Source organism: Trachinotus anak, unplaced genomic scaffold (assembly GCF_046630095.1).
Source record: "Trachinotus anak isolate AG129_WGS33_773 ecotype Australia unplaced genomic scaffold, CSIRO_AGI_Tana_v1 ptg000015l, whole genome shotgun sequence".
NCBI lineage: Eukaryota > Metazoa > Chordata > Actinopteri > Carangiformes > Carangidae > Trachinotus > Trachinotus anak.
The window spans coordinates 545,434-570,881 of record NW_027273866.1 but is presented as its reverse complement, the minus strand read 5'-3'; the positions used below and the strand labels follow the sequence as shown (position 1 = coordinate 570,881).

Sequence of the window (25,448 nt, the reverse complement as noted above, 5' to 3'; positions counted from 1 at the left end):
TGACCACAATCCCTTTCACTAAATGGTGGACAAATTCCCTCCCAAATGGTGCAAGTTTCCGCTCAATGTACTTTTCTCATCCAAGCATGAGTGTAGTCTAACAAGGGGAGAGGCCATTATTATATCTGTCCTGGATCTCCCATGAAAACAGGGTCCAGGTGCGCTGGACATTACGTCACCCCGTACATCCATATAACACACATGCACAGTCTTAAAGATGTGCACGCAAAGTCTCAATAGTCACGATGTCTCAGGCGAACGCCAACAGCAATGACGTTATCTCATGGCTCCACGGACTGAACAGAACAGAGGAAGTGTCACTGACATTTCTACATAAAACCCAGAAGTGGCGCTTACAGCGGATAATTTTCATGGATAATTTTTGAACCTGCGTCACTGCCCCAGATTTCTCAGTGATGATCGTAGTTTAAAGTCTATCTGTAAATTAACAAGCAAATGAAACTTTAAGGCATAAGAAGTGTTTATGACAAGAAAGTCTAGGCCTGCATTCTTGGCTTTTAAAACAATCATCTTGACAGTTACGCATGAAAAAACTGTTTAGCTGTCCCTTTGTGGTCATAGAGCTTTCATGGCTTTTATGGTCGCTGAGTATCTAACTACACACTTTTTAAGTAACCTCAAACCAAGATATCCAGAAACTCATAAAAATAAAGTGCAGAAGAGGGAAGCAAGAGAGGAGGAGCTTCCAAAAGAGAAATAAAAGAAAGAAATGAGGAATGTGAAGAAGAAAGTGGAGGGTGGGTGGACTAAGTTTATGGTAGAGTTAAAGCAGCTAAAGAAACTTACTATCTGTGGTTTCCTCTCCAACCAGTGGCTGCCCCTCTCCATGACCATAGCCAGCAAACACAGACACCTGATAGCGTGTCTCCGGGGTGAGACCATCCAGAACTGTGGCAGTGGTGTCTCCTGATATTGTCTTTTCCCCAGCCTCTTCACTGAACAGAGACTTCCACCTGATCCGGTACTGACGAACATTACCAGGGGCAGCGGTCCAAGATACAGCGAAACTGGTGTCAGTGACATCACTGGTCACCAAGTCTCTGGGTGAACCAAGCTCTGTGGATAGACGGAAAGGAAAAGCATTAGTGACAGATGTTGCATAATGGAGATCGAAATAGAAAAGTAAGTAGTGCTACAGGTTTACTTTTGTTTACCCAAACAAATTTCTCAGGATTTCTTTGTTTTGATTTGCTCCAATGAATAATAACTGAACTAACATGGTGGTGTTAGTACCACAGTACAAAATGCTTCAGCTTAGTCTGATGGCTTTGTCCAGGTGGTGTTGATTTTTAATGCAGATATATGGAGGTTTGAGGAAGTGAGCGACACATGCAATGAACAAAAACGAACAACCCCCGCGATAAACCACCAACAATCACTCACATGTCTCCGCTTTAACCCCTCAGGATCTGTTTGAACAATCTGATTTTCTCCCTTCCTAATCAGAGCCGGCTGGAAAAATCTCTGCAAAACTAATCACAAATCACATATCCTCAGTGCCTCTCCCGGCAACGCTTTAATTTTCCATCGAAACAGAGGAAACCAGATCCACAAAAGTGTGTTTGCTACAATTGCAGATGTTGCACTCTCCCTCTCTCTCCTTCGCTCACTTTTCCTGAGAGACCATTATTAAAGGAGGCAGGCCTAGAAATAAAGTGGAGGGAATTTTGTGGTGGTGTTTTCGTGATGAGCAGCCAGCACACGCTTGGCTGAGAGGGATGCCTATGTTGAGGTGGACTCTCAACACTCCAGTCTGGCTGCCGTGTAGAAGAGATGTATCCACCACAGGAGTATAGGCTGCCATGCATAGCCTCCCACACAACCTCTGGGATCATAATCCTAACTCAAGCCCTAACCCACTACATGCCAGCACCTAATGACAATATAATCGCAGGCAGACCAGAGCAAAGGAGAGCCGCTGGGTGGTCTCTCTTAAACCTTATTCATCAAACCTCAGCAAAGCAGCTTTATTAAATTTAAAAAAAAAAAAAACAAAAAAAAAGCCCATTGCAAAAAATGAGATTCATCACAAAACTACCACAAGTCCAATGCACAGTAATTTGGAAATCTTAAGAGAACATAGAGTACAAAAGGCTGTCACCCTATGAGGCCCGCTCAGCATCAATCCATTACAGATGAATTGGAAGCTGATCTGAACAGAAACAACAGCAGCAGCCATGTCAGCCAAGCAGAGCGTCCTGCTCCTTGAGAGCAAAGATATGAAGAGTAATGGCCACGACCACAAATTAATGGAGAGCTCCAGATTTTGGAGGACCATGAAAACAGTGAGGACCACGAATAAATACCCAGATCATTCCATCAAAAGGGTAATCTATGCCAGCAGCAAAGGAAGAACTTGACTGACTTTTACAGCGGTGTGTGAACCAAGGGCAAAAGAATCACAAGGAAATGAGTTCTGCAGACAGTGGCTCACTTTTCATCAATACTTGCAGACAAGCTAAAGAGAAGGGGCTGCTCCAAGAAGCAAAGCACACATACAAGAAATACATTGTCCAAAGAACTAGCAAAAGTTTTGGTTTGCTTGTAATATGTGCATTTACATTAATTGTCAGTTTTGTTTTGTTTTTTTTTAATTTTGGTTACATTATTGTATGTTTATAATAGGAGATGTGTATATAAGCATACACATGTAACTTCATCATAACAAAAAATTCTGGATCTCCTTATCTTAGTTTCTTAGTTTCTCAACCCCCCAAACTGCATCCCACCCTTCAAGGAGAGTGCTACTCTAAAATTAAGACCTTGGGCAAGACCAGATCACAAATTCACATTAAAGCCTCTCCCACGTCTCTAGAAAACCACAAATGACACAACTGAAAATCATCTAGAGAGTTTGCTGCAAGGGCATGTGCTGACATAACCTTCATATCTGCAGCCAAAGATGTCTAATGCTTGAAATGAGATGAAAAGCATCAATGCCAGCAGGCAAGGAAAATGCACAGAAAACTCTACCAGCCTATCAGCACATTTTTTTAATACACAACCTTGGTATTGGACAGTGGTTATTTGGATCTCAGTAAAAAAAGAAACTGACAGACACTGAACCAAAAGACCCAACTAAGCTCTGTGTTACTCAGGTCTTACTTACGCTTATTCTGGAAACTTCTTCAAAATTACCACAGGAAATACATCGTTCAATCAAACTGCCCTCTCAGCACTGGCATCCGCACTTCAAACTTCCCTCACTGCTCTTGGTTCAGTAAGACATACTGTATGTCTGAGCTACACAGATGAAGCTTTCATTGGGTTGCCTGTCTCTGGTCTTTTACCTCAAAGGACCTTCGGAGCAGTGGAGAAAAACAGTCCGGCAGTACCACTGAAAGAGCCTGGCACTGCCTAAAAGTTCCCAAAGGCATTCATTCGAGAGGAAATCAAACCAAGATGCCACAGTATCACCTGGTGTTGTGCTGCTTTGCAAGTTAAAGATAGTAAAAAGAATCTAGGTCCCTTTGGCACAAAGGGAAAACATTTTCAGTGTAATACTAGTAATTGGTTATTTCAGAGATGGGTACAATTGCTCCTTCGGGGGTTGAACATATGACCTCTCAGTTTTTTATGCACCAGGCCACCCTGGGGCATCCTGGTTCACATTTTGAAGAACCCTTTTTTCTACTTGTCCTTGCCCTCTCTCTGCCTCTGCTTGTCCTTCGCCCCACCCTGGAGGAAGATGAACAGACAGTTCTCCAGACCAGACATACAACTGACACAGCTTTCAAGCTCCTCTTTGGTAACATCTTCCACATGTTGAATGAAACTCCCTCTTCTTAAGTAAATAATTTTGACATGTTTGTGTATAATATCCACAGTTGGGACATTCATCTAAGCATTCCCTTTGACACCTTCTCTGTCCTCCTTCTGAGTCATTTCAGGATGTTATAATTCTGTCCTACTCAAGGCTCCTGTATTGGCTACCATCCACTGTTAGCCACAAGGGATGTCTTTGTGCAAGCCACTCTCTTCCAGTCTCGCCTACATGGACTTCACAGAGAGGGTCACTCAAAATGAGTGACAATGAGATCAGTGTTAAAGTATGCTGACGTCATGACAGCTTAAGAGATCCGGCTAAACAAAGTGCTTTGTCATGGGCTTTTTCCTGTGGGGGTGTGGGGCTGATGACAGCACAGATTTGACCAGTGGAAACTAACTCTATAATCAAAACCAAGCCCTTTGGTTAATGTGGGAACAGAGAAAAAAAGGATGAAAAAACATAAAAGAAACCCCATTTCTTTCAAATTCTTACACTCATCAAAATGTAAACAAAGATCCACTATTCTGGTTGTGATTTCAAAATTGAAAATTTGTTCGTTTTTCTAAAGAACACAATATAAGCCAAAGTGTTCTTATGCAACCTAGTGCAAGGGTCCATGTGGTCTGCACTAAATATTCCTGTTGAATAATAACACACCTGGCACTGAGGACTTTACTACTTCCAGGAGTGTAGGGAAGCAAAAATAAAGAACAAGGACTCAGCTCTTCCTGTTGTGATGAACAGATGAGCTTGAATGTGTTTGTGGGTTCAAATTGCTTTCAGAAAGGAGTTCAGTTCAGGTTGCGCTAAGCATGGACACAATCAAAGGCTGCAACTGTTTTTTAGACACCAAAATAAATAAAAAACATAGGTTCGTAACTGATACTCCCCAAGCCTCCTCTCTATCTTTCCATTGAGTGTTTAGCCAAAACAACAATGTGCTGTATCTGATAACAATCAACCTTTAAACCAAGCAAAATGATACTAATTTTATGAATAATACCCCCCTCCCCCGACCCCACACACCCCAAACCCACCATGTGTCCCCTCCATTGTCTATAAACTGTCGTCTAGCCTATATAGAGCAAAAATGCTCAACCAGAGACTGCATCCACCTTAGCAATTACTAAAAACATGATGGTGACGTTAGATGAGCTAAACTTACAGGTAGAGTACAGGTGGAGTATCACAGTATCTGATCTTTGTTATAAAATATTCCCCATATGTCTTATAAACCGCTGTAAAACAATAAATCATACATTCCTGACAGGCCAACATGTAAAGGTATTACTGGGCATGAATAGGGCTGTCAGCGTCTGTTCCAACCCATTTCATTAGTTTTCTAGGTTTACAAGCATCCCCCACCCATTTCCACCTCACTGCCTTCATGGGCGGCAAAGCCACCCGAACCCACAGTCTGCGCCAAAAAAATTACATCAAGAGCCACATTCCTGTCTTTTCCCCTCTAACCACAGCCCATATACTCAACCAACCTTGCAAAGTCAGAGCACAACTTCCTTAAATCTGATGTAGTCGCCTAAGAGAAATACCAGATGCTACATTCTTGGAGGGACACAGAGGGAGACAAATTACCTGATTTCTGCAGCTTTATACCATGCCGGACTTTGAAAAACTACAAATACTAATAAACAACAAAATGTCCCCTTAATGTGCAGGCCCAATTCTCTGAGGTTTCTTTCCTCTGGAAAAGAAGCTGGGTACAATAATACATTTGTCTATTCAGCAATACCCACTTGCTGAGCCCACAGCCACAAAGCATGCTTCACATTTCTGTCACACATTGGCTACAGAAATAATCCTACCATGCTTCAAAGGTTTCAAATCAGACATTGTAATCTGACTTTTTCCCTTACCTTCTAAAGTGGTTCCTGTGCCAAGAAGAGGATCACCCAAACCAGAGGAATAGCGAGCACTGACAAACAGCTCATATTCAGTGCCTGGTCGAAGGTTCTTCAGCATAGCCTGGGTATTATCTCCTTTGACAGATATCTCCTTCCTCTCACCACCCTCAGCAGGTTTGAAAGCAATACGGTATTGAAGGACATTTCCTGGAGCAGCCTGCCATGCCAGTTTCATTGTAGATATGGTCTCGTCAAAGACTCTGAGGTCACGAGGAGAGCCACGGGCTGAAAGGAAAGAAAAAGAGATCAGACACTTATTAATTCCCTGCTCATTCCCAGTGTCTGCAACTTGCTGTTAGCAAATTACTTCCTAATGATCAGTAGCTTTTCTGACTCACCTTCCTTAGTGGTACCATCGACCTGCATCTCATTCCCCATGCCAGTAGCATACTCAGCAGACACAGACACACGGTAGGTGGTGATGGGGAAAAGTTCCTGGAGGACGATGGTAGTCTCTGTTCCAATGGTCTGTGCCTCCAGTGTCTCCCCAATACCACTTAGTGGAACGTAAGATAGGCGATACCTAATCACCGCACCTGGAGCAGCTTGCCATGACACCCTAAAACTGTTCGTTGTCTCCTCTGTAACTCGTAAATTTCGTACACTCCCTTGCTCTGAAAAGAAAATAATTTACAGATGCTACATATTCTCATTTTGATTACTTTAGCTGTATCGGGTCAAATCCAAGTAAATCTCCCTTACCTTCAAGAGTGGTCTCTTCACCGGTCAGTGGGAAACTGTCTCCTTTTTCGTACTGGGCAAAGACGTTGACTTCGTAGGTAGTGAGGGGATAAAGGTGGGGCAGAACGGCTGTGGTGGTATCACTAGGCACTGCCAGGGTAATGTAGTCTCCAGTGACATCTTCAGCCTTGCGGAAACGCACCAGGTAAGACATGACAACAGCAGCAGGGGCCGTCCACGTGGTACGGAAGCTTCTGGAGGTAATTTCAGAGAACTGCAAGTCTCTGGGTGGAAGCAGACCTGAAAATCAAAGATTACGTGTCTGTCATTGAAAGGCAACGTATGGTCCCTGATCATGTTATTGATAATATTTTTGCTATAAATCTGTGAGGTTATGGTGCGACTGTAGCTCTGCTTTATTCCTTTCTCCTCTCTGTCCATTGCCTTGGCCATGGAAATTACCTTCAATTACCAGCGGCAATGAAAAGCAAAGCATCACTGTAACCTTGATCAGCTGACAAGGTTAAAAACATGTTAAAAAGAAAAAGAAAAACAGGCTTGGAATGGTACACTCACTAATTGGTGTGTGTTTTGGGACTACAGGCTCCACTATCAAAAAGCATAGTGCGTGGAGTGATGTCATTTCCACACTGTGTGGAACAGCCACAGCTCTATTCTCTCTCAGAGCTAGGGTGGCCATAATTATGGCCAAGTCAAAAAATTACAGTTGCTCTAGTCACTGTGGTGTTTTCAAACTGTAAGTGATAACAAATGGTGTGATTAAGCTCATTCAAGAAGCACGTTGTGTGGTTTTGTCATATGTTCATTGGCAGGCTATGGTAGAGTGAATTGATTAAATTTTGCTTGTGCATTGCCTGACAGCAGTTTAGACAGTACTATAATGCTGTGCTTTGGTTTTCCTTGTTTTCACTGGCTCCTTGCCTTGTCAGTTGTTACAGTGTCTAATAAGGACAATATGGACCAACATGAAAATACTAACATACTCAGCAAATGGCAGTCTTCCAAAACAAATGCCAAGAAGTTATGGGCATATTATGTGGCTACACTTGAAGTAACACTTAGCATGATATTCTATCCTCCGACTTACTTCTCTTTTTGATGTTGAGTAGCTCCTGTTCAATCCTCAGACAGATGGACTGAGTCAGCTCCTTGGAAATCCTCTGAAAGGCATCAAAGTCCTCCACCTCATAAACATGAGTGTCTGATGGGGGATTAGCAATGGCTTCCAACTCAGACCTCACTGCATCCTTCACACCAACAGCAAAGATCTCCACATCAATATTCCTCAGGTTGGTGGCTGCATCCTTAAAAGAGTCTGATGACTTTCCATCTGTGATCAGGACCATGACGCGGGGAACATTTTGTCTCGCTCCACGGGAATTGATGAAGATCTTCTCCCTGACATAGGTCATGGCCTTGCCAGTGTTAGTGGAGCCTCCACGGTAAGGGAAGGTGCGCACAGCTTTGACAACAGCACTAATATCATGGTGGGTGTTGAGGGCAAACTCAGTGTGTGGATCGCGACTGTACTGGACCAAGCTAATCTGAACCTTGTTGGGGCCGATGTCAAACGAATTGACCAGAACCTCCAAGAAGGCACGGACTTTGGCAAAGTTTTGTAATCCAATACTGTATGAGCCGTCAACAAGAAGGACCACATCAGCCTGCACATCCACTCCCAGAGAGCACTCTTGAAAAAGACAAGAAGTCATGGGTTAATTTATGGCTTTGTATGGTTTACGTAATGAAACAAGGTGATAAGTGAGGGACTTTAAGTAACTCTAACCTAAGAATAGTCCAGATGATGTGTCATGCACAACCAGTTTATTTTACCTGTTGACACCTTGACAGGCTGGGTCTTCTCCATTGCTATGATGGGTTCGCTGGGAGTCAGACCTTTGAGGGCAAACAAGCTGATCTCATACTCAGTCTCAGGGGAAAGATCACGGACATTGATGGATGTCTGAGTGGGTCCAATATATAGCTCTTGGCGTTTCATTCCAGCTAACATGGGAATGAGGGTGAGCTTGTAGCCTGTGATATCACCCTGGGAGGCATCCCATGTCACTCTCATTGACTTAGATGCAATTTCAGTAACCTGCAGGTTCAAGGGTGGCTCCACCACTGAGGAAAAGAATTCACAGGAAATTAGAAAATGTGCAGCTGGGCTTTTAAGATGTAGCATCAAATGCTAAGCTAAGGAGCATTCATATCAAATCTATAAAAGTCCATGTATTGTATCACATTTGATAAAGATCATTTGACTCACTTTCTTCTCCGCTGACCAGAGAGCTGAGCTGGTCATCAACACCAGAGCACACCTCTGTAATGATCTTTTTCTGTACCTCTTGGATCAGGTCAAAGTTGGGAACATTGTACACATGTTTGTTATGAGGTGTGGAGGCAATTTCCTTTAACTCATCGTCATCTGCTCCTTTGATACCTGAGTGGGAAAAAGTGAGGTATAACAATGTTAACTCGTGTTTTATCTCACTGTCTGCATTGCAGATGTGGAAGACTGTTGACGGTTTTAGAGTATTGTGTATGTCATTAAAAACAGCAGTACCTGACTTTTACCAAGTCAAATATCTCACAAAGAACAATCAGTGGAAAATCAAATGGCTTCCAAGGACAGGCAGACTTTCACATGGTAGAGCGCAATTCAATGAAACACTGAATAACAAACCATACCTAGGACAAATATTTCCACTCCAATGTTCCTAAGTCTTTTAGCATGCTCCTCCACTGGGTCCTGGGATTTTCCATCAGTGATGATCATGGCTACCTTTGGAAAAGCTTTTCTGGATCCAGCGGCCTCCGTGAAGATGTTTCTCAGCAGGTAATCTATGGCATCACCTTGAGACAGAAATGTATGTACATGTGTATTTTTGAATATTTCTCTTGCATGCATAAGGTTAAATCATATATGACCACATTAAATGACTTTAAGGTAATATTAAGATTTGCAGGGCTTTCCAGAGTTTAACGTTTTCACATAAAAAGAATAACTACACAAGCCCATATTGGCTCACTTGCATAAGAGTACAAATCTACTAATTTCTACCTTTCAGTCCATATACCTCCTTCTAATGAGCACCTTACCTGTCATAGTATTTCCTCCCTTGTATGGCAGGGAGTTAATGGCTTGGAGCAGGTCTCCTCTTCTGGTGAAACGGGTGAGAGGGAACTCTGTGCGGGTATCTGTGCTGTACTGAACCACGGCCACCCGGGTTTTGTCCTCCCCAATGTCGAAGGCCCCTGCCAGGGCGGCGATGAAACTGCGGATGTGCTTAAAGTTTTCTCTGCCTACACTCCATGAGCCGTCCACCAGAAAAACCAAATCTGCTATTGCACTGACCGAGCACTCTGGAGACAGATATTGATATTGGAGAAATAAGACAGTCAGTCTGGAATAGAAGCATTCAGAAATTATGTAACACATTTAGACTGATCCAGATTAGGAAGAGTTTGGGTTTTACTAGTGGTTAATGATGGGTGTAAAAACTAAAAGCATATCCTTTATGTCTGAAATAAAACTGACTTCCAAGCCAAAAATGTGCCAATTAAGGTATGGCGGCAACAGCTCGGTCTTGGAAAAATATTTTCAAAACTGGCCCATTTCTTCTCCTGTCCGTCTAAATAAAATCAATCCCTTGACAGTTAGTTGGATGACTCTGGGCTATGCATTCTGACATCAAAGGAAATATCAACCAGTGCCAAACAGAGGGCTGGTATAGCCATTCCAGTAGACGGAGTCAAAAATGTGGCTTTATAGAGTAAACATTCAGTAGAGGTTCCACCAGCAGTGTTCACTTTTATACTTTCAAATCCTACGGAGCTTTAAATCATAGATGAAATTCTCTGGAAAGTTCAGGATGACTCTATTGAAATAATTGGCAGGACTTATGTGGATGGACTTTAATCCTCATTCCCCCAGGTCTCATTGACTCTAAATTCTGTTCCTCACAACTTATAAGCCTAATTTTTAAAAGGCCATTCTTCCTCAAAATTCCCTGACCTAATGTTTAAAATAATGCCATCAAAGTAGAGGTTTAGTCAAATAATTTGTGTGACTGTGAAGGGCTTTCTTAGTTCCTAACCATGAATAAGGGTTTAGGAGAATCTGGGTGCAGCATCTCCTCCTGTTAGTGACCACAGATAGGTCTCCTGACATAGACAAAGAACTATTTGAAAAGGAGACATCTGATTAATAACTGTGCCACATCTTTTTACAGTTTACTGGACAGCACTTGTGTCTAAATTGCACAATGAATAGGTCATTGCTTGACAACCTACTCCTGCCCTGTCTCCTTTTTTTTTTGATATGCCGACTGGTTTCAATTAAAAGAGCCAATGTGTGCCTTCCCGGTCACTGTCAGATCCCTTCCTGCTTACCCTGTGACAACCCTGACAGAGGGTGAAATGTACGCCTGACCAAATTATTCCATGAGAGAAAAAAACTATGATGACAGTCATGAGGGGAAAAAATTCATAAAAGAAAAATTGGAAAGTCGGCCCTGTTCAGATTTTGGTTGACACTACAGTAAACATACTCACTGATTGCATCTGACTGTGGCCTCCTGACTCGTCCGCTGGTGTTACTGGACTGGACTGAAACACAGGAAGCACTTGGTGAGTTAGGGCTGCACATTACTGTCTCACTGTGTGTTTTTTTCACAGCGGAAAAAGCCAAATTAACACTTCATAAAAGCTGGTCGACAGGATCAAAACCACATGCACACAAACACATATCTTCTATGCTGCGTTAGCTATAAACAGTGAGCAATTCGAGAGTCAGTAAACAGATGTGATTGCCCCCCTCCGCCTGCTTTTCTACATCTCATGTGGCTAGAAGAAAATGTTAAACTAAATTCAAATGTGTTGTACCACTAATGAACATCAGTGTGTATAATGAATGAGAAGACAATGGTTACTGACCTTATTCAAAGAGAATTTTCTGGATACAACAGTACTATATGTCTTTACACGCTAGCAGTACTATATCATTACAAAGAATTATCTACATTTTAAAAGTTCACAAACTGCAGCTACAGGGGGGGGATTGTGCGCCATCATTTACACAATCTATATCAATCCCATGTGAATTCTGTACTTACTGGTCAGTTGCCCAAAGATGGGAATGCTCTCCTCTGACCCATAATAGGTGTTTATGGACACTGAATAGTCCAAGTCAGGGGTCAGGTTAGTGATCGAGGTCGTAGTGGTGTAGGCATCAAGGTTAAAGTCTCTTACCGGTTCATCTAGGACAGGAAGTCAAGCAGTAAATCGGCTGTTAGGGTGCAGTGTGTGTATTTACTGTGTGTGTATATATATTGGAAGGTTCATATCAGTGACATAAGCGCTGACTCCATACTGACCTGCATCTGACACAACTTGTATTCTGAAGCCATCTATTCTTGCTGAGGGCCTTGCCCATGACATTTCCACTGTGTTCTCATTTAGAATTTTAAATTTCAAGTCTGAGGGAGGTTCCACTGCAAATAAGAGATGAAACAGTATTAAATCACAATCAATCAAACACAAAGGTATGTATGAAGATGGTTGTATTCATGATCAAATCAAATTAAGACATTTTTAATCAAGCATTCACACTGATCCCAACGACAAACACTTCATGACTGAAGCGGACTTGTTCGTTGTTGGGGACAAACACATACAGCACTGACGTCCATTCGTGAGGGTGACGAGTAAAAGAACACGTGACAACATTGAAAAAGTGTGAGAAGCCATTTTGGAGGAAAATGGCATTTGTTTGAGTTGCCCAACCAAGATGGCCAGCAACTCAAGCACTGGCATACACATATGTGTGTGTGTATGCCAACATGTGCACGACTCCACACAAACTCTACCAAAGTGCAAACACTGAGTGAACCATCCAACACATGCCGAGTGCAGTCATTACATCGCATGCCCCAACCACATACTAAACTGCTTTTATGATGGAGTTGATCTCAGCATTACAAAAATACAACAGTGACTTCATTCTCAAGTTACTGATTATACAATGGAATCAAGGTTGCCATATAGTTGTTGAAGTAACTCTTGACAAAATTGAACACCATATGTTATATATACATCGTATATAAACATATTTCAAAGACAAAAAGTGGTTTGTTGTTTATTTGGTTAAAGGCTCTTTACACAAGTGAGTGGCACACATCCATTGCAAACCTTTTAAAAAGAATACACAATTCGTCGCCAGAGACTCTTGTGTACTTTTTCATTGGCAGCATAATGCATGAGAAGGCATGAGAGATCAAGATTACTGGAGACACTCAGAAGACTGTTCAGATGTACTATAACAGAGGAAGTGTGTACGTTAAAATAAATACAGGAAAACATAAACAGTGTGACAAGATCACGCGCCTTTACATCGAGCTGACTTGATCACAGCGTCATGCATCATGTACATGAGAAAGTTGTTTGGTTCAACAACTTTGATTGACTGGACGGTAGTTTCCATGTACAGTGGGGACCACACAGACAGAGACGACAAACATATTTTAAAATGATATTCTTTCTTACAGCTTCGAGGCCACCAGCTGACAGCGCGTGTTAAGTAGCAGAGGTGTGTTAACATTTAGTACTTGTCATTTACATGCATGAAATTCACATTAATGTATTTTAGGAGTTGCATATTACGGTACTAAATTCCCTATGCTGTTGCTGAATTGTTAAGTTACCCAGTGTCATTCAAAGTATGAAAGAGTCAGTTTTAATTTTCTGATCTTATAAGTACTCTTTATTAGTAACTAAACTAAACTGTTGACTGTCGGATGTTTGCATGCAACTCTGCTCAAAAACTGTGGTAACTGCAGAGAAAAACAATGGAGAAGAAACTATGAATAAAATCAATTTTGTGACAGACATTAATGAGGTTAGCATGACATTATTTGCACTGACATAAAGTGCTAGACCATCACAGTGGTACCAGGAATACCAGTCCATGCAGAATGTGAGTAACATGTGAGTAACATGCCAGCTGTAAAGTCAAATAAGAGTGCCCTTGGAGGCAAGAATATCATTGTAAAATACACTTTGGAGGAGGAAGCCATAGCTTGGGACACACTGAATGCACAGGCAGATGACAAACAGGAACCCACTAAATGCTTAAACACTGGGATTGGAGGATCACCAACCTGGCATATCAACTCAAGGAGCCCCGATGGACCGTGTTCCCCCTGATTTCTCCACGAGTACTCATCTCCAACACCGAATGGTAAGGGGTATGGAAGTGTGGGTGTGTGTTTGGGTGTGTGTGGGTAGGGTGTGTATGAGTGGGGGGATGGGTAGTAAGCAGAAAAGCGATGGATGGATGGTGGATTGCAAAATTTGGAAAAAAAGATTTAGGCCGGTCTTCACCTGCATCACACGTCTGCCACTCTTACTTTTGTTGATGGAAAGATGGTCTGAGCTCGTCATTTCAATTTCTTACAACTTCTTTGACCATATGTCCTCCTGGCTTTAAAATATACTTAAGGAACAAAGATGGTTTTGTCAAAATATCAAGCTCTGGCATGTTATTTGGACCTTGTGGTTGCTATTGTTATATGGACGTCTGTCCCATCAGTTCCTAATAAAGGACACTCCTGGCTCCCAGGGGCCAGAGTCTGGCTACTGTTCTGTTAGTAACCTCTGTCTTCAGCCAGCCAGCCAGCTATCCTGGCTTGAGCTGCTGCCAGGAGGAGAGACCAAGAAGGGGAGGAAAGAACACCAACTCTCCCAGAGAGGCAGGACAGATGCCAAAGTAATTCCACAACATGTGCTGACATTAAACATTACTGCATATTAACTTTCCATATGTATTGCAACTCAGCGTTTTTTGTGAATGCCCGCAAAGGAGCCAGAGAAAGGCTCTTTGTCTTTGTGCTGTCTGAGGATTAATTTGCTATTCTCATATTTCATCTTTCCATTCCGTTAGTGGAGATATGTGAGAATAGACGTTCGACTCCTCTCACCACGCCAGAGAACTTTCAAAGGGAAAAAATCTGAAGGTTTCCATACCATATTTCCATATTTGCCATTATTTGGGCTGAAATGTTTGCATATGAAATTACTTTGAGTCATACTCTGTCAAAACTATCCACAGATTGTTAACAGACTGTTGTTGGCTCTTGTGACATGCACAGCAAAGAATTATTTAATTACTACTAAAACACTCATATATAAGCTCAATTCAAAGTTGGAAAGCAACAATGTTAATCAAATATGGAACTTATATATCATTTTAAGCACTTGTACTTTCCCCATTTGTTTCGATTTCTTAGACCAACAAAACTACAATACTGGATCCATAATGCAAAACCTTTGATACTAACAGTAAAAAAAATCATTATGCTACATTTTACACATTTTAATGTTGAATGCATGCTTTAAGTCACTGTACTCTACTTCAACTATTGCACTGTTACTGTTGTACTTTCATTACTTAAAAAAACTGTATTTACTTACTGCTGCAGCCACTATAAAAACACAACAGTGAGATTTACACAGGTTTACAAGATCCTGCTACAACCTCATATCTGATCTAGCAGCATTTCACTGTCTAATTACTAAGGATTCTCAATCTTCCCATTTTTGTTGTGGTGAAAGTGCACAGAAAAACAAATTATGAAACAGCAGCAGGCCTGCTGAAACACTTCAGGGGAAATATTTAGTTTTGTTCTACTCTTAGCATGTATCCTGCTGTTTAATGCATTCAATTAGAAATTGGACATGAAAGAAACCTTTACAGGGGCTTTGGGGTGCTTGGTTTCATATTTGTGCCAAATTTGAATCAGAAAATTGCCTCTCAAGTAGTGGTTTAAACTATCTAAATTACAGCCTAAACACAAGTAAAGTGGATCTGTAATGAGTCCTGACAGATAAATCTGACAATATGCGCAGCAAATGAGGGATGAAAGCATGACAATAATAAAAGAAACAGTCACAAGTCTGAAACTCACATAGTCAAATAGCATACACATGAAATGAGAATAACTTTATTCAGTTTATCAATACAAATAGTTCAGAGCTTCCATGTGATGACTCTCTGACATTAACGTAAAAGACTAATTGTAACATAAACAACCAATGGAGATAATAGGTGAAAGAAGAGAAAGAGGAGAGAAGGAGACAGTGATGTAGTGTATGTAAGTGGACTGAGGCCAGGTGGTTTCATTTACCTTGAGCATCTATGGAGGATAACAAGGCTGCAAGGAAGGCAGCCGTGGCCAGTGACAGCCCTATCTTCATGTTTGGCCTTAAAGGGTCAGCAGCACATCAATCAGTCTGAGGACAAAGAGATCAAATGAGTTCAAGCTACAGATCTGCAGTTCATTTTGTCAGCATGGTGTTACCAGGCCACATCAAGGGGACAGCTTTAAGTCTGATTTACTGCTGCACCCTGATAGTCACATTTAGAGCTGAATGACACAGTTTGCCTTTAATTAAAAGCACGTAGTGTTTTTATGCAATGTGCACAGCAGACCCAAATGCTCCCCTGAATTATGTTGTTTTTAATATTGAATCAAGATTAATAGCTCTTATTATTCAATCAGTGCTGTCCATCACGAAAACAAAAGCGACGTGCTCCATCTAGACTCCCTTACACAACATGTGCCACACCTTGCTGCCTCCAGCTGAAGCCCACGCCCTGAGGTATAGACTAACTGCTGTAGGTATTTAGTAATGACTGACTGAAAAAACATTTTAACACATGCTCATCTGGTTTGGCTTTTCTAGCAGGCTTGATCTTTATGGTGGCCCACTTCGCAGCTCACTATAACAGGATAGTCTTATGTATAGCTCCTGCTCTCTTCAGCCCTACAGGGATGGGGTCTGGGGGACCATATACAGTAACCAAAAACTCAATGATATCATAGGTTGCTTAATGGTAATTTTGTATGTATTTGAATGTATACAATATATTGAGGCATCCTTGTTGCAGCCTCTCTTGTAAAACTTTTCTTAATTCTTAAAATGGCTTGCCTAACTCCCTTCCTTCTCTTTAGCAGATATATCTCTTCGTGACTTGGCCAGAAATGGAATAACTTCATGTGGGGGGGTGGGGGGGGGGGGGTTACTCCTTTCACTCCTTTTCAGTAAAACCCCATAAACACAGTATAGTCTGAACTCAGCCTCTGTAAGTCTCTACCACAGGCTGTGCGCCCCTCCTGGTGCACAAGCCTGAAAACTGCAGCCACAGGGGCTGAGATGACCCTCCTGGCCCCGGGCACTTCAGCCTGGTCTTATCAAAAAGACGAAATTACATATAAACTACTACAGAAACACTACGTGACTTCTCACAATGACTCTGCTTTATTTTCAGATAGTATTTTAAACCAATGGCTTGTTCAGTAACGTGACTTCACTTCGAATCCAAAAAGTTTGTCAAAATTTTTTTTATTTAAAGTGAATATTTAGTCATTTTAAAACAGGCACACGGATCAATACAGCAAAAAGAAAAGCTGCGGCAAAAAAGCCAAAAAAAAACTTCTACTCTTCTTCTTCTATTGTAAAATTACAAAAAAAAAAAAAAAATGTTATTTCTATTCTTAAAAATGCTAAAATAACAAATGTGCAATAAATAAAAGCAAGTCTACTCACCTATTCAACGCCCTGGAAAAACGAAGCGAGCAGTGTTGAGAGCAGCCTGCTCGAAGCCTCCTCCTCTGCAGGGTAAGAGAGAAGTGTCGGGAGCTGCGGTGGAGCCCTCTCTCCTCTCTCCTCTCTCCTCTCCGGCTACTGGAAGCTGCGCCAGCAGATGTCCAAGGAGGAAAAGCCTCTTTCCAAGTGGGAAGAATCTTTCCACCATCGGCTACTTAATAGAGGGGCAGTTCCCAACTCTCAATTTACCAGCATACGGGCTTCTTACGAAACCCCTGCTTGTCAGTTGATGTATGTCCCCCGCTAGGACCCATCCACTGTTTGGAAATTACATTTTTTTTTTTTTTTTTTTTTTTTTTTCACTTGCATTCCTTTGGTCTGTCGGTTTAATGAGTTTCCACTGCCAGTGTGACTTCACAGCAGGGCCACAGTTGGCCAGACGACATGTGGAGGGGAAGTGTTTCTTTTGTGCAACAGGCAGCTTTAAGCAATTCCTTATCTCAGATTTCAACTGGAATAAAAGTTGATTATTACGTCTCGTAAACTGAAATCTCTCGGTATTACAACATTGGCTTTTCCCCCTTAATGTGCTCAAGATACCCGAAGAAACAAAAACATGAGCCCATCTACTTCACAAGTGTATTTATAGCTAATATAAGTCTCCATTCCTACATCTCCCAGTCTACTTCAGCAACAGCCCGTCCCGCTGCACACTGCCGCAGTCTGAGCTTCTGGCTGGTTGGGTTTTGGTTCCCTCTAGTGCTCAGAATAAAGTACTACACTGCATGTTAGGACTGGTGAGAGAAACCCTGTCCATCCTGATTAAAATACACCAGATACAAGACGCACTTCTGTCTCCTTCCAAACTCAAATTCTGGGTAAAGTTTCCTAAAACATATAAACTCAATATGAAGCTTGTAGTGAAATTTACCAAACATCAACAGCAGGAATCAGGTTTTAAAAAGTGACACAACCTGAGATGTATATCTGTATTATTTGCAGATCATGACTTGTCCATCAATTTATTTCAAACTTGAAACAAAACTGATATTACTGATATGACAAATCATTTCCCAGATTACAAACGTGCACAGCAAAGAGCTGGTGAACTACACACGGCATCTGTATGACTGTTTCAACAGACCGTAAAGTCAGATTGGACGATCCTGCTTCACTGAGCCTTCTTGGGCATTGCAGCAGTAAACATCTTGTAGACACGACGCATGCACTCCCTGTGAAGACATCACACAGGCATTACAGATGTGACCGAGCTATAAGCACAGGCTAATTAGCCAGGCTTCAAACAACCCTTTATGATTCATCATCATCAAATTACAGTCATTTTACTTTCAAAGCCATTTTCAGTGCCCCCGCTGTTATGACCCCATAACACTGGGGGCAAATCACTTGTATGAAATGTGTTTTATCCAAAAAACCAGACTGACACATCTGAAGTGAGACGACTCATCAAATGGCAGGAAAATGCTGACATACCAAACACAGTGAGAGTCATTGTGGCTCTGTAGAGCAGAGCAGCCTTTAACCGCCTCCATGTTGTGTGAAGGGCTTTTATCTTTGTGTGTTTCCACTTCTGTAGTATTCTTATTTTGTAGAGTCATGTCAGTTACACTTTGCTGGCAAAGAGCTTAATCTCTGGTTAACCATCGCAATTGAGTGAAGGCATACAATGCATTATGCAATGAAGCAGTGCTTGCTCTGTGATTTAGAAGCAAGGGAAGGCAATTTTTCAACTATGGTTACAGTAATTTCTAGTTCTGTGCAAGGATCAGCAAAGCCCACCACACTGGACCGTGGATTTTGCAATGGATTTGTAATTAACAGTTTGAAAGCATGATTAGTATAACTCAGCTACAGGCGAGAGTCACTGAAACATCTGTCAGGCTACAAAGAGCATAAATTAGATTGTGTCTTCAGATCCTGGGAATAAAGTAGAAGCTTTAACATTATCATTAGTGGCGTTAAATAATGTTATGTCTCACTTTAAACACTTGTAAATTTGGAAGTGTTTAAACCTGAGTTTTGAAATCTCAAGTCAAACATCCACATAAAAAGGTGAAACAAAAATGTGTACACACTTAGCTGCTTGATGTTGATGGGAGTTATTCACACATTACAGATGTTGGCCTTGTGCTTAAGGGGATCGACTCCACTTGAAACAGTTTTTTGCTTTCCATTCAGTGTTATCGACCTGTGTGCTGGTGATGGTCTGTCTGAGAAGCTGCTAAAGACCCTAGTGGCACAAACACTTAGCTAAGGATTTCATAGTTTAAACAGTTGTAATTTTCACATGGCAAACAGTGAATAATGGTGATGATGAACACTTGAAGCAATATGAGAAGCTGAAATAACACAAAATACACCATGTGTCATTAAGTGAGACAAAGTTAGCAAAGTTTCTGTTACAGTTCAGCAAGTTGACTTTTACTCCTGATGGTGGAACTTACAATTTCTGTAGCAATGAACTACTTTGAAGCAAGCGTGCAAAAATTGTTTGACGCAGTCAAAATGGTGACATCTGCTGGCCAATCCTCTCTATTGCATTTGTATGACATGATAAAATGCATGTCAGAGGTTTTTGTCCTTTTGTCCAGTAAAGCTTATTTTACAAAAATGTGAATGCATGTGTCACCAAAAATATATAAGAAACCTCAGCCTATTAAAAGATTTTAAAGTCACATCCAGGGAGAGATTATTATTATTTAATGTAGAAAAAAATTATAGTAATGATAACTGATTAAGTAGTGGTGATGTGGTGACAGTGATGTGCAATAAAATAAAAAAAATCACAAATTACACTAATACATTGACCAAGTAGTTTAATTGGACCCTACAAACCTTATAAAAACCTAGAAATTTAAAATTTAAACAATTTACCAATTGTTAACCAATCAATAATGTAAAATTATGACCGAAGACGAGATGAAACTACAGGAAAACCTAACAAATGTGACACTTTTAAAGTGCATATCATTTGGTCAACAATGAAGAACACAAGATAATAACTGCAAAAGTAAAGAAGTTTTTGTGCTCTTCTCTGCCAGAGACACTTCCCAAACTCTCAGAATTAAGAACACTGGATATAGTGGTATAGGAGCATGTTTCCATGATTAAGCATTAAGCATTGGATTGTAACAGTCTTATCAATAATTTAAAAAAGATACCTTATGACTGCCTCAGTCTCTTCATACAACCAATCACAGTGGAGGGTAGATAACCAAATGTTTGGTACTATTTGTCTTAAATGCTCCATAATTCTCCAAGGGTAAAATACTTCTTGTTAAATATCAATGCTTTTCATAATAACGCGAGCAACGATTATCCCAGCCTATATTCAAGGTCATCTCAAAAACCACAGAGGTATGTCAGTGAAATATAATGGTACATTCATCAGCAGGACAGATTACAGTACATAGTATAGACAAAAACTTTTAAAATACATACATCCTTCAATAATTAAGCCATTTGCAAAGCACTGCTAAAATAAAACACAGACACTTTGATTATGTACTGATAAATAGAAGACGGAAAAAAATAAATTTGAAGACAGGTAATGACAATCTCAGCAGCTGACTTAGGCTATATGCACAGAGACACAGACTCTAGCATCTTTCTTTTTACAATAAATGTCCTACACATAAACACAGCCTTTTATGAGAGGCTTAAGACGCTGCTGTCCTTCCGCAAACACACGACAGACATTTACAGAGAGCAGTGCATTCACACTCAAGTCAACAAGCAGTCCAGAACGGACCCTGTAGGGTCAACCATGCAAGCAGAGACAGGAAAACATGATACAAGAACCGTTTAGTTTGGAATATCTGCACTGTTGTTGCGGGTGTCATATTTATGGTGGATGATGAGCAGAACGACACCCAGGAAGAAGCAGATGGAACCCACAGTGATGTAGGCGATGCCCAGGAAGGGGTTCTTTCCTCCCATCCAGGAAATGGTGCTCAGGATCATTCGCTTGCGACCATCAAAGCTGAGCACGGGGTAATCTGATTACAAGTGGTTAAAGAAAAACAACTGGAGCATCTGGACTGAGACAAAAGTATATTTTACAACAGAAGTTATAAATAATCTACACATAAATTATTAATACACTCTTAATGTACTGAAAACGCATGAACACATTATTAACATAACTGAGAAGTTTATCTAAAGGTTCCTCTTAACAAATTACAAACTAGTGCTTACAGTTGCACTAGCCTTTTTTCAGCAATTGAACAGAACCTCAATACCCAGAAACTGCACATGTGCTGTCAGTAAACTGCACACAGCAAGACAAAATGATTGGTAAGGACTGGGCAATGTGGTTGAAATAATTATCAGAATATTAATAAGGATATTTCTATATATTCATCGATGTAGGAAGTGTATACAAATTCACAGAAATGAACTGATGTTCAAAGCAACAAGCTGTGATCCTCTGTAAGGCATTACATGAGATCAAACTCTTCATATGTGCAAAGCATAAACTTGACTAACTTTGTGGGCCCCACATTTTCAGTTCAGTTCTGCAGACATAGACTGGTTTTGGTATATTTGTGTTGACTTGTTGTTTTTAAGGAGCGCCAGTATGTACCTACACATTTTGTGAATCACAAGCTTCTTCATCTGGGGTCTGATCAAAGCAGCTGGTTTACTGAGATCACCTGGATAACTTTGCAGAGTAAATCCAGAACCCTCTCTACCCTGGAACATGTGTTGATAGAAAATGAAATGATTCTTGGTTTTACTCAACATAGTTATTTAAGATAACTCAGTAAACCAGATGTTTGAAAAAGCCCCTGGTGTGAACACTAAACAAACAGAACTGGAGTCACAGTGAGTGTAGTGCTGTTCGCTCATAGCACAATATTTGATGGCAAACTGACAACAAGCTAAATAAATATTTACCTGATGTTGTTGAAGTGTTTCACTGCTCACTAAGAATCGATTTGTTACCTTTTGTAGACAGAATTTGTGAATTCATGGCAAATCTATGTGAGTTAGTATGATCTGAGATTATAATGATAGTAGACAATAAATCGTACCCTGTGAAGCTTCATATGAGTAGATAAAATTCATGCTAGCTGACCATACAGCTTAAGACTACACCTCGGGTTTGGCTGTGCAGTAGAGTTTCAGGCAATAATTCAAAGGATACTGTAAGTAATGCTCAAGACGTATCTGCCACTGGGTAAAGTGGGGGTCGTGCTGGACTTCTTCTGGATGATGCGATAGAGCTTGCGAAAGGTGGGCAAGGCAGCCGTGCGCATCCACACAATGAAGTCCTCATTGATAAAGCCGTTATTGTCAGGGTCCGATGGGTCCAGCTCATACACTGGCCTCCTCCAGTTCACTGGCTTAGTTGTGCCTGAGAAAGAATAAGACAAAACTTAGCTAGTCACTGCAGTTTAGGTGTTTTGAAGCATTTTGAAGTGTGCACAGTTTGCTAAAATCACCTTGAAAAGCTGCAGAAAGGTTGCTGTTTGGACCAGGATTCCTGAATTTCACATGCTTGTCTGTCCACCACGCAATGCCCTTCTTTACCAGAGGAATTGTATTTCGGCTGCCATTGGAATCAATATGATACAGCTCCAGAGTGTCTGAAACAAAGAAGTATTACATTCAATATTGGCGCATTGCAAGTGCGACAAAGTTTTGTTACATACAGAGCTTTTAGAAGGAGAAGTTGAAGACATGGGGAGGAATAATCCTTCCATTGCTAGGGAGAAAATGTCTCGCTCACTTACCATTGAAAAGGCTGTTAGCTATGGCGCCACATGGAGCAATGGGCAGTCCATCACTCGTACGGTACGGCTCACATTCCTTGCTGGGGTTCTATAAACAACGGTTAAAGTTACCCTAATGCAAGAGGCTTTTACTGAAATATCTAGATGACAAAAAAATACAACATTTCCAGATTGTACCGTTAACGCAGATCGGTCACCATTCAACTGGCTGTCATCCCTGGACTTCACATAGCGTCTGTGGTTCTGATAGAAGTTGGATAAGCCGTAGTACATAAAGACATTGCTCTGCAGGGGAAGAGAGATTGTGTTACAGGCTGCATATGCAACAAATATTGGTCTCTCTATTTTTAGATGAAATAAATGTATAACCCAAATCTAGGACTGTAGCAAATAGTGCTGGTGTGTATGTTTAATGCGAAATCTGTTGACTGGTTGCAACTGGCGGTGAGCTTTTTATAAGCAATCAATAAGAGCCTTCTGACAGTTACTGGACTGCATATTTTAAGACAAGAATAATCAATGACAATGAAGGCTCCAAACAAACCTTGAGTGTGCCTTTCTTTGGACTCAAAATAGAGCTTAATGGACATTCAGTGTCAGAAGGGCATTTTTTTTTTACTTTCATTGCACAAGCAAGACTATCAGTATTAGGGCTGAAGGCATATATTATTCATAGGGCACTGTAAGCTGGTGCAGGTCCTCAGCTCACCTCAAATGGCTGCTCCAGTGTGAAGTTAAGAGAGCAGAGACATGGTGTTGTGTTGTTCCAGCTGAAGTTCTTGGCACAACTGTAGCATGGACTGTCTGTGTCCACACCAGTGTAATCAATCTGAAAATGAGGAGCCGGATGATTAGTTACATGATTGAACATATTAGTTACATTTAGCTAAAATAAATGCAGATTGTGTCATACTGCTCCATGGCCACATGCTGTGGTTCATTCAGTACAAGTTGTAAAACTGATTCTGTGTGATATAACTTCCATGCAGCACATCCTATTTTCATGAAGGTTACATTGTATGCAGAATTTTGAGAGGTAATGCTTCAAATGTAGGTTCACACTGCAGACTGTAGTTTATGGTGCTACTGAATTGTAGTGTGTTAAACTGATAAATTAATCATATTTTGTCTACCCTCTTTAAACAAGTAGAGCGTTATCTTAGAAAGGTGTTTAAACTTTTTGTATATCCTCATAAACAAAAACTGGGTACTACACCAAAAAGGGTTTCTAACATTTCAAACACCTAATGTCTACAAATATATATGTAAATGAGGGGACAAAAAAAAAATACAATTGACAGCATCAGAAATCGTGACTTTCAAAGTGTACACAAAGATGTGTGAACACCTTTTCAAAACAGAAACTGAACACCACATCTATTAATTCATTACAGTATTGTTGAACTGCTGCATTAGTTTGAGCTCAAGTTACTTGCTAAAGTAAGCTGATAAGCTGACAGCTGTGTGTTTCAGATACTTTCAATATGGCGAATTCAGAAATATGCCGAGCTGCCAAGGTGTCAGCTGTTATTTGTGTTGTTTGTCGTCAGTTCGGCACAATCCACACAGAGGCACTCATTTCAACAGGTTTACGGCACAAGCCCTGCTGTCACCTCCGCAGTTAGCTAATGGTAACTTGAAGTGGACTATGTGGAAACCCCTGGCCGGTGGTGGGTTTAAAGAGAGAGTTAAAGAGGGGAGCCGGATAAAAGACAGGACGTTACTGTTACTGTACCTCGAACTCTTTGATGTTGTTTGATGTGACATACAGGCCGATGCCGATCGGAATGAAGATGAGACCGATCACGAAAAAGGCTGGCAGCACGGTGCCTGCCGTCAGGATGGGCTGCCAGGCTGGTAGTCTCTGCTGCTTGAACGCCGTGTTGTCCGGCTTTTTACTTTTCGTGGCCCCTGCTCCGCCGTGACTCGAAGCGCCCGAGTGGTGTCCGTCTTCCTCCTTAGCGTTGTAGCTTGACGCCATCATGGCTGCAATCCGCTCCGAGCAAAATAATCCACTCCAGCTGACAGCTGACAGTTCCTCGGTAACACCGCGCAGCAAACAAGAGACAAAACGTTAAGGTAAACGATTAAAAAAAATGTCTACAGAGTGAAAATTTGGCCCTGTCTGATTCAAATATCTACTTGCTGTACTATCGATTTTATCTGTCTGGTTAATCTCATCCCGAGGAAGAAGCCGGAAGCTTCTGAGCCAATAGGATGTTGAAACGCAGAAGTTGCGTCATCCTACAAAATAAAAACGCCCCTTTCTCAAACTGGCTGCTATGCGCAAACATCTGATGTAAAATGCAAGATCTGCGATTATCACACAAAACATAATAAAATTAAAATTTGTACATGATAGATATTTTTCTTTTAAGTGTTCTCAAATTTAGTGTTCATTAAAGTGTTCATTACTCAAAGCCTAAGTAAGTGTTGGTGCAAAACTTAAAATAAAAACATTTAAGCTACCAATGATAAGAAATACACACCCATTTGGGACTTGATTAACACTATCAATACAAGAACTTTGACGCCAAAAGTAACTCTGTATCTTGAAAATAACCCCCCACCCCTTGAAAATGAAAAAAAGAACCCAAAAAGTGGCATTTTCTTCACATTCCACCTGGTATGCATAAGCTATTCTTACTGTTTACCTATATACTGTTG

The 25,448-nt window shown here is 41.0% G+C and overlaps 2 protein-coding genes across 6 annotated transcripts in view; both read right to left on the bottom strand.

The window, feature by feature from the left end:
• col12a1a (collagen, type XII, alpha 1a) overlaps positions 1-17,609 on the bottom strand; it is a 54,699-nt gene extending 37,090 nt beyond the window's left edge. For 2 of the 4 annotated variants that reach the window (XM_071497895.1, XM_071497896.1), the window contains exons 1-14: positions 17,023-17,603; positions 15,600-15,705; positions 11,793-11,909; positions 11,532-11,675; positions 10,972-11,025; positions 9,517-9,780; positions 9,106-9,270; positions 8,684-8,857; positions 8,248-8,538; positions 7,502-8,104; positions 6,415-6,693; positions 6,051-6,326; positions 5,665-5,937; positions 808-1,077 (exon numbers count right to left, since the gene is read on the bottom strand). In XM_071497895.1, the coding sequence (XP_071353996.1) occupies positions 808-1,077; positions 5,665-5,937; positions 6,051-6,326; positions 6,415-6,693; positions 7,502-8,104; positions 8,248-8,538; positions 8,684-8,857; positions 9,106-9,270; positions 9,517-9,780; positions 10,972-11,025; positions 11,532-11,675; positions 11,793-11,909; positions 15,600-15,669 (2,980 nt within the window). In that variant the 5' untranslated portion in view covers positions 15,670-15,705; positions 17,023-17,603. Of the gene's footprint in view, positions 1-807; positions 1,078-5,664; positions 5,938-6,050; positions 6,327-6,414; positions 6,694-7,501; positions 8,105-8,247; positions 8,539-8,683; positions 8,858-9,105; positions 9,271-9,516; positions 9,781-10,971; positions 11,026-11,531; positions 11,676-11,792; positions 11,910-15,599; positions 15,706-17,022 lie in introns of all 4 variants that reach the window. The other 2 variants (XM_071497897.1, XM_071497899.1) reach the window with 2 other exon arrangements.
• A 2,235-nt stretch (positions 17,610-19,844) lies between these two features.
• LOC139632848 (cell cycle control protein 50A-like) lies at positions 19,845-24,998 on the bottom strand. Of its 2 annotated transcripts, none has more exons than XR_011693636.1 (7): positions 24,517-24,998; positions 23,491-23,610; positions 22,959-23,066; positions 22,782-22,869; positions 22,491-22,634; positions 21,699-22,402; positions 19,845-21,394 (listed from the first exon to the last, which is right to left on the bottom strand). XR_011693636.1 is itself a non-coding variant. In XM_071498087.1 (7 exons), exons 1-7 carry the CDS (start codon positions 24,763-24,765, stop codon positions 20,848-20,850), a joined length of 1,113 nt encoding a protein of 370 aa, XP_071354188.1. In that variant the 5' UTR covers positions 24,766-24,998; the 3' UTR covers positions 19,845-20,847. The 2 variants fall into 2 exon arrangements, 1 of the variants encoding a protein (XP_071354188.1); XM_071498087.1 differs by having other exon boundaries at positions 19,845-21,041; positions 22,193-22,402.
• Between the last annotated feature and the right edge of the window lie 450 nt (positions 24,999-25,448).